Source organism: Salvelinus sp. IW2-2015, unplaced genomic scaffold (genome assembly GCF_002910315.2).
Source record: "Salvelinus sp. IW2-2015 unplaced genomic scaffold, ASM291031v2 Un_scaffold1461, whole genome shotgun sequence".
In the NCBI taxonomy this organism is placed as follows: Eukaryota; Metazoa; Chordata; class Actinopteri; order Salmoniformes; family Salmonidae; genus Salvelinus; species Salvelinus sp. IW2-2015.
The window spans coordinates 145,832-155,278 of NW_019942922.1; the positions used below are offsets into that span (position 1 = coordinate 145,832).

The window sequence follows — 9,447 nt, forward strand, 5'->3', positions numbered from 1 at the left end:
CTGTGTGGCCAATTATACTGCACACAACCAGGGGAGCCAGAGACTGAGGGAGGGAGGGAGAGATAGAGAGAGACAGAGAGGGAGGGAGGGATATAGAGAGATATAGAGATAGACAGGGAGGGAGGGAGAGATATAGAGAAGACAGAGCAGACAGACAGACAGGCAGACAGGCAGACAGACAGGCAGACAGACAGGCAGACAGACAGACAGGCAGACAGACGGAGAGGAGGGAGGGAGGGAGGGAGGGAGGGAGGAGGAGGGAGGAGGAGGAGGGAGGAGGGAGGGAGGGAGGGAGGAGGGAGGGAGGGAGGAGGGAGGGAGGGAAAGTGTGTGTCAGGGGTTTGTGCAGATCACAGAACTGTAACCTCCCCTTCTCACCACCACAAGGTCATGCTCACAGCATTCCATACCGGTTGATTCAATCCGTGAATATGAAATGACTGAAATGACAAACGTTACCTTGATATTTTGAAAATTTATACCAAAATAATTCTGATAAACACTAACTTTACACATCATTGGGCAGTTGTGTAACAGCAGGTGGAATGAATCCTGTTCCCAAGTTGTAGTCTCTGTCAACCTCAGTGTATTCATGGAAGTTCTCTCTCTCTATCTTTCTCTCTCTGTCTCTGTGTCTCTGAAGTCAATAAAAGCACACAGGACCACAAAAGTGAAAGGTTACAGAGAGTGGGTTCGAAGGGGATCAAAAACTGTTTTCCTCCTTTATAGAGTTGAGTTGACTGCAACACACGCAAACACTCATCCAGCATCGCTCCTTAAATGAGCCCCACATTTAGTGGTCTATGGGAGTAAATCGCTCATTAAGTAACACATGGTAGAGCCATATGCTATGGTTTTTGAGTCTCTCCTTTTCACACGCTGGAATATACATATTTGCTGTGCTACAACACTCATTGTGGTAAAGTCAATCATGGATTTGCTGTTATAATGAAGTACTGTAGCAGCAGCATCTGCAAGGGTTGTTTTGTATACCACGAACACACAGAATCTATGGAACAACTAAAATATACGACTCAAGTTACGCACAGAATTCACAGGGTTCAAAGTTTGTGCTCTAGATTAGGATTCCCAACCAACTACTCCCTCATATATGAAGACAAAATGGACAGACAGAGGATTCTGAGGTAGCTGGAGTGGTGATGTGTCATGGTAGCCATGCAGATGTTGGGGCCTAACCTCCCTATGAGGAGGTGAATACAGATACCCTTCTCTGGATGGCCTTGAACTCACTGGCCCTGATATCTAATATGGTCATATTAATGCTTCTCCCCTCTCCAACTTCTCCACCAACCACGATACTCAATTACCTCCCATTATGGCTCATTTCTGTACCCCGGGACACACAATACACTGTAGCAACCCAGATTCTCTATAACTTGGCAAAAGGCTTTAGCTGGAAACAAAGAGTAGAAAACTGGCTCCCACCTCATTAACAATCACATTTTCAGTCATCCACAGACTCCCACTCCCCCATCCCGCAATTCTCTTTTTATTACCATTTCATTTCAGGCCGATCGCTGTAAATCCAATGCGCTCGCTGGGTGGAATTTTTAAAGCTGCATGTTTTTTTCAACTGTGTATAGTTTTCTAGGTTTTTTTTTGTCCTTTTTTTCATTTTATACAACTCTGCATGCTGCACATTATCGTTATAATTTTCTTTCCCACGAGGGAAGGGCGCTTCGGCGGATTGCAAGGCCTTTTTCTTAAAGTGTGTGTGGAAATAATGATTGTAATGGTTTGCAGCTGAGAGAGGGAGCTGTGAGTGACATTATGATTGTGGTGCAATTACACGAGCATGAAAGCAGACCATCAGTCAGAATAATGACTAATGACTCAAATAACACATTAAATAATCATAATAATAACAATAATAATGCATACCCTGTAGGAATCTGATACTACAAAGCATTCAGGCATCCCAGGACCTCTGGAGGGTCTTCATTCACCAGAAGGTTTCGGTGGCCTGAAACGTAACACAACAATCATTCATAGTATCAATGCATTTACCATCCTTTAAACAACTCCTTAACAAATACAGCACACAACACAACATAATTTTAATTTGAATAATAATAATAACATTATTATAATATTATTGCTATTATGTATTTATTTATTTTATATTATTATTATTATTATGTTCTTATAATTATAATTATTACTATTGTTGTTATTATTGGTCAGAAATGATGTGCCAATTACAGTTTAGTCAAGCAATATCAGCATCCTGTACAGAATCTCTAATGGAAATCCCTACCCCTCTTATACTCACACACAAAGCATGATTCATAATGTGCACTAGCCAACTCATATATGAGCAGGCCTGAACTCCGGTGCTAGCACCAGAATGTAGAGAGAGAGAGAGAGAGAGAGAGAGAGAGAGAGATTTTGTCTGTGAGAGGGTACATGCCTCTGTAAATTGTTATCAGTATTACCAATATTCCGTGTTTTCTAATACACTCCTCCTTCCTTGGGACACTATCTTGTTTTGGTAGCATATAAGTGTGGTATAGGGTTTGGTGGGGGTAAAGTCATTGTGGAGTTGAAATCTTGATCTGACAACTGGAGTCCCTCAGATTTATGAGGCCTACTGCTTGTGCATTTACACCGCAAGCCTCTGCAGGAGAAACAAAGAGATCTGGGCTCTGTGTGGCCAATTATACTGCACACAACCAGGGGAGCCAGAGACTGAGGGAGGGGGAGAAATAGAGAGAGACAGAGAGGGAGGGAAGGAGGGAGGGGAAGGTGTGTGGTCAGGGGTTTGTGCAGACCACATAACTGTAACCTCCCCTTCTCACCACACAAGGTCATGCTCACAAGGTCATGCTCACAAGGTCATGCTCACAAGGTCATGCTCACAGCATTCCATACCGGTTGATTCAATCCGTGAATATGAAATGACTGAAATGACAAACGTTACCTTGATATTTTGAAAATTATATACCAAAATAATTTCTGATAAGCACTAACTTTCAGAGTGACAAACATACACATCATTTGGGCAGTTGTGTAACAGCAGGTGGAATGAATCCTGTTCCCAAGTTGTAGTCTCTGTCTAACTCAGTGTATTCATGGAGGTTCTCTCTTTCTCTCTCTCTCTCTCTCTCTCTGTCTCTCTGTCTCTGAAGTCATAAAAAGCACACAGGGCCACAAAAGTGAAAGGTTACAGAGAGTGGGTTCGAAGGGGATCAAAAACTGTTTTCCTTTATAGAGTTGAGTTGACTGCAACACACGCAAACACTCATCCAGCATCGCTCCTTAAATGAGCCCCACATTTAGTGGTCTATGGGAGTAAATCGCTCATTAAGTAACACATGGTAGAGCCATATGCTATGGTTTTTGAGTCTCTCCTTTTCACACGCTGGAATATACATATTTGCTGTGCTACAACACTCATTGTGGTAAAGTCAATCATGGATTTGCTGTTATAATGAAGTACTGTAGCAGCAGCATCTGCAAGGGTTGTTTTGTATACCACGAACACACAGAATCTATGGAACAACTAAAATATACGACTCAGAAGTTACGCACAGAATTCACAGGGTTCAAAGTTTGTGCTCTAAGATTAGGATTCCCAACCAACTACTCCCTCATATATGAAGACAAAATGGACAGACAGAGGATTCTGAGGTAGCTGGAGTGGTGATGTGTCATGGTAGCCATGCGATGTGTGGGGCCTAACCTCCCTATGAGGAGGTGAYTACAGATACCCTTCTCTGGATGGCCTTGAACTCACTGGCCCTGATATCTAATATGGTCATATTAATGCTTCTCCCCTCTCCAACTTCTCCACCAACCACGATACTCAATTACRTCCCATTATGGCTCATTTCTGTACCCCGGGACACACAARACACTGTAGCAACCCAGATTCTCTAWAACTTGGCAAAAGGCTTTAGCTGGAAACAAAGAGTAGAAAACTGMCTCCCACCTCATTAACAATCACATTTTCAGTCATCCACAGACTCCCACTCCCCCATCCCGCAATTCTCTTTTTATTACCATTTCATTTCAGGCCGATCGCTGTAAATCCAATGCGCTCGCTGGGTGGAATTTTTAAAGCTGCATGTTTTTTTCAACTGTGTATAGTTTTCTAGTTTTTTGTTGTTGTCCTTTTTTCATTTTATACAACCTCTGCATGCTGCACATTATCGTTATATTTTTCTTTCCCACGAGGGAAGGGTGCTTCGGCGGAGTTGCAAGGCCTTTTTCTTAAAGTGTGTGTGGAAATAATGATTGTAATGGTTTGCAGCTGAGGAGAGGGAGCTGTGAGTGACATTATGATTGTGGTGCAATTACCAAGAGCATGAAAGCAGACCATCAGTCAGAATAATGACTAATGACTCAAATAACACATTAAATAATCATAATAATAACAATAATAATGCATACCCTGTAGGAATCTGATACTACAAAGCATTCAGGCATCCCAGGACCTCTGGAGGGGTCTTCATTCACCAGAAAGGTTTCGGTGGCCTGAAACGTAACACAACAATCATTCATAGTATCAATGCATTTACCATCCTTTAAACAACTCCTTAACAAATACAGCACACAACACAACATAATTTTAATTTGAATAATAATAATAACATTATTATAATATTATTGCTATTATGTATTTATGATTTATTTATTATTATTATTATTATTGTTCTTATAATTATAATTATTACTATTGTTGTTATTATTGGTCAGAAATGATGTGCCAATTACAGTTTAGTCAAGCAATATCAGRATCCTGTACAGAATCTCTAATGGAAATCCCTACCCCTCTTATACTCACACACAAAGCATGATTCATAATGTGCACTAGCCAACTCATATATGATGCAGGCCTGAACTCCGGTGCTAGCACCAGAATGMAGACCAGACCGTTTCAGCTGCTTTTGGATCACACCACAAAATACACACTGACACAATGGCATTTCCTGTCCCTGGTTGTCACCTGGTGACTTCTCCCACAGTGGTGACTGATTCAGCACAAAACATTCACACGGGGCATACATTCACTGATCGATGCAGCAAAGGTATTTTTCTAAGTGTTGTTTCCATTCAGCACAGTTCATTTGTATGCTGTGGAACACACCAGCTGGGCCTTGAGCGCTGAATGAGCATCCATTCCAATTCTGCCTTGAGGCAGGCCAGCCCAGACAACATAGCTGGGAGGAAACCTTGATATGGAGAGCTGGGGAAAAATCCTATTTTCCAGAACCTTAAATCCTGATTTCTCAAGTTTCACAAAACAGGAACAAACACTGTTCGAAGCCAACTCTGAATGCATGCTACTCTTAACTTGTACCTGGTAAACATACACTATATACACTAAAAACAGACATTAACACACACACACACACAGAGAAAACACAGGAACAATACTTGAAGGAATACTTACACACACAGACACATGCATAAACACACAACACTATAATAAGTCCCAGACTTTGGCTAACCAAGCTGTGGCTAGAAACACAGGCTATTCATATCCCACCCAATGAGAGGTTAGCACTCTTGTCTTTTCCCTTTCCCTTTTAACACTGAAGGGGCATCTGTGCCTGTGTGTGTGTGTGTGTGTGTGTGTGTGTGTGTGTGTGTATGTGTTGGTGTGTTTGTGTACGCTGTATAAACTAATCATTTAATGCAAATCCATTGCTTACTTTTGTATGTTTACTCTTCAAGTTAGATTTCCGAATAAGAAATGTGAGTGCAAGTCATCCAAAAGAACCGAAAACTCAAATTAGACGATTCATGACGTTCGGCTTCAACAACCATGTTCGTACCGGCCATCATTAATATATATGGAGGAGAACAGAGTGAAACCATAAAAGAGTTGTTCCATTACAAGAAATGCTCTTTCTCAGCTCTTCAAAGTTTGTTAAAGACCAAGGTTCATCTGCAGTATGTCCTTTACTCTTCTAATGGACAGAGGCATATTMTCCTAACAAAGGCATTTACAGTAGTAGTTCTGCTTGCCACATATTGGCTATTTCTGTGATAATMATACCGTTCTCTTCATCAGAGAAAGAGGCTTATTCTCAGGCCTGAGGGTGTTACAGTACTAAAAGTGGTTGGATTGACCAGTGGTTTGCTGAAAGGAGGGAGGAATGAAGGGATGYAAGGATGAAGGGATAGCAGAGTAAAACCTCTCTCTCTCTGCTGCATGGATTGCCTTCACACTTGAAAAGGGGCATCATTTGTTTGAGGCGGCACTGATTGTTTGATGTAGCTCCCTGTAGCACTGGCCCCTTTTTCCCTTTTCTCTCTGTTTTTATGGAGCATGTTGTCAATTATATATGCCACCCTTTTTCTATATATATGTAACATATGCCTGATCCATATGGCCAGCCTTGAGCGAAAATAGTATCAAGGCCTCACTTAATTAACACTTAAAAAGCTACAAAAAATGATTTGATGTCTGTGATTGAGTAACCTAGATGGGCTGTTTTACAGAATTCAAATGTTCATCAAATGCAATTGATTGTGATTTGATTTATTAACATTCCCATGTTTGGTGAACAGTGAATGTTCAATTTAACTGTGTGGGTTTGACCAGCAACTAAAACAAAGGCAGAAATGCTTTATTTTCCATGCCGCAGACACACAGTCTCTCTCATCAAAATGATATACAGTCAGGTCCATGATTATTGGCACCCTGAGCTATATTGCATGGTCAAAATATTATATATTATTTTATACTAATTACTCAGAGAAAGATATTTAGTAATAAAAATCGCAAAATGATAGGAAAAAATATGAAATTCCCTTAAATTGATGACTTTTTGCAAATCCAATCAGTTTTCCACATTGATTCAGCTCATCACATTTAATTATTTTATTTAAATGACGTGGAAACAACGTTGATTCAAGCAGTTTTTGCCCAGTGGGTAGCACCGCCTGGAGATTGATAAACGGCATCGGCACTTGGATTAGAACCGGTTCTATGGTCAGATGACATGACATTGCAATGGCCATCTCAGTCTCCAGACTTGAACCCCATTGGAAACCTGTGGTTTTGAATTGAAGAGGGCAGTCCATAAGAGCAGATGAAGGATATCAAGGATCTGGAAAGATTCTGTATGGAGGAATGGTCTAAGATCCCTCCCAACGTATTCTCTGTCTCATAAAACTTTTTAGAAAAAGGCTCAGTGTGGCTATCCTTTACATTTACATTTAAGTCATTTTAGCAGACGCTCTTATCCAGAGCGACTTACAAATTGGAAAGTTCATACATATTCATCCTGGTCCCCCCGTGGGGAATGAACCCACAACCCTGGCGTTGCAAGCGCCATGCTCTACCAACTGAGCCACACGGGATCCTCGCAGGGGAAGGGTGCTAGAGTATTGAAAACAGGGGAAGGGTTCTAGAATATTGAAAACAGGGGAAGGGTTCTAGAGCATTGAAAGCAGGGGAAGGGTTCTAGAGTATTGAAAACAGGGGATCCAATCATTTTGATCCCTATCTTTTTCAGATTTTTTGTAATAACTTGTTAAAAAATGTATATTTCTCTGAACAATTGTATTAGTATACAATAATATATTTTCCCATTTTTTGAGCATACAATATTGCTCAGTATTTGTATTATTTATTTTATACAGTCATTTTTGCTAATCTTGATCAAGGGTGCCAATAATTATGGACCTGACTGTATGTATGGGGGTTGCCCCACTTGGCATCTTTTCATGGCACAGGATAAATTAAAACATATACACTTTCTCTCTCTCTCGCTCTCTCTCTCTCTCTCTCTCTGTCTGTCTGTCTGTCTGTCTGTCTGTCTGTCTGTCTGTCTGTCTGTCTGTCTGTCTGTCTGTCTGTCTNAAGCAAGATTTCTGGCTCTCACAGACCTGTAACTTCTTCTTTAAGAGGCTCCTCTGTCCTCCACTCTTTACCTGTATTAATGGCACCTGTTTGAACTTGTTATCAGTATAAAAGACACCTGTCCACAACCTCAAACAGTCACACTCCAAACTCCACTATGGCCAAGACCAAAGAGCTGTCAAAGGACACCAGAAACAAAATTGTAGACCTGCACCAGGCTGGGAAGACTTTTGAATCTGACCATTCCTCCATACAGAATCTTTCCAGATCCTTGATATCCTTCCTCTGCTCTTATGGACTGCCCTCTTCAATTCAAACCACAGGGTTTCAATGGGGTTCAAGTCCGGAGACAGATGGCCATTGCAAAATGTTGATTTTATGGTAAATTAACCATTTCTTTGAGGATTTTGATTAGTTCTTGGGGTTATTGTCTTAATGCAATATCCACTTGAGGCAACCAGGGTTTTGGCTAAAATGTCCTGGTACTGGTAAAGTTCATGGTGCTGTTGACCTTAACAAGGGCCCCAGGCCGAGTGGTAGCAAAATAGCCCCATAACATCAAAGATCCACCACCATATTTTACTGTAGGCATGAGGTTCTTTTCTGCATATGCTTTTGCTTTTCAATGCCAACCCCACCACTGGTGTGTGGCCAAAGAGCTCTATTGACATGTCATCTGATCATACCCGCTGGGCACAGACGTCAGTTCAACTTCTAGTTTCAACAAAAAAATCCACCATTTCATTGGATTTAAGTTAAAGGTTTTTTGGGAAAAAATATGAAATTCCCTTACGTTGATGACTTTTTGCAAATTCAATCAGTTTTCCATATTGATTCAACTCATCACATTTAATTATTTTGTTTAAATGACGTGGAAACAACGTTGATTCAACCAGTTTTTGCCCAGTGGGTAGCACCGCCTGGAGTTTGATAAACGGGCATTGGATTAGAACCGGTTCTATGGTCAGATGACATGACATTGCAATGGCCATCTCAGTGTCCGGACTTGGACCCCATTGGAAACCTGTGGTTTGAATTGAAGAGGGCAGTCCATAAGCGCAGAGGAAGGATATCAAGGATCTGGAAAGAGTCTGTGTGGAGGAATGGTCTAAGATCCCTCCCAACATGTTCTCCAATATCATAAAACATTTTAGAAAAAGGCTCAGTGTCATTATCCTAGCGAGGGGAGGGTACTAGAGTATTGAAAATAGAGGAAGGGTTCTAGAATCTAGAGTATTGAAAACAGGGGAAGGGTTCTAGAATCTAGAGTATTGAAAACAGGGGAAGGGTTCTAGAGTATTGAAAACAGGGGATCCAATCATTTTGATAATTTTTAAAATTACTTGTTTAAAAAAATATCTTTCTCTGAGCAATTGTATTAGTATATAATAACAGATTTTCCCCTTTTTTGAGCATACAATATTGCTCAGTATTTGTATTATTTATTTTGTACAGTCATTTTAGCTCACCTTGATCAAGGGTGCCAATAATTATGGACCTGACTGTATGTATTGGGGTTGCACCACTTGGCATATTTTCATGGCACAGGATAAATTAAAACATATTTTCTCTCTCTCTCTCTCTCTCTCTCTCTCTCTCTCTCTCTCTCT

At 40.9% G+C, this 9,447-nt stretch overlaps 1 protein-coding gene across 4 annotated transcripts in view; it reads right to left on the reverse strand.

The window, feature by feature from the left end:
* The window catches only part of nfixb (nuclear factor I/Xb), a 147,815-nt gene that overhangs the window by 133,648 nt on the left and 4,720 nt on the right, over window positions 1–9,447 (reverse strand). Inside the window, exon 2 of one of the 4 annotated variants that reach the window (XM_070439178.1) lies at window positions 4,414–4,497. The exons of 1 other annotated variant lie outside the window; for it this stretch is intronic. In XM_070439178.1, the coding sequence (XP_070295279.1) occupies window positions 4,414–4,497 (84 nt within the window). Of the gene's footprint in view, window positions 1–1,902; window positions 1,973–4,413; window positions 4,498–9,447 lie in introns of those variants that run through there. 2 more of the 4 variants (XM_070439174.1, XM_070439172.1) reach the window with 2 other exon arrangements.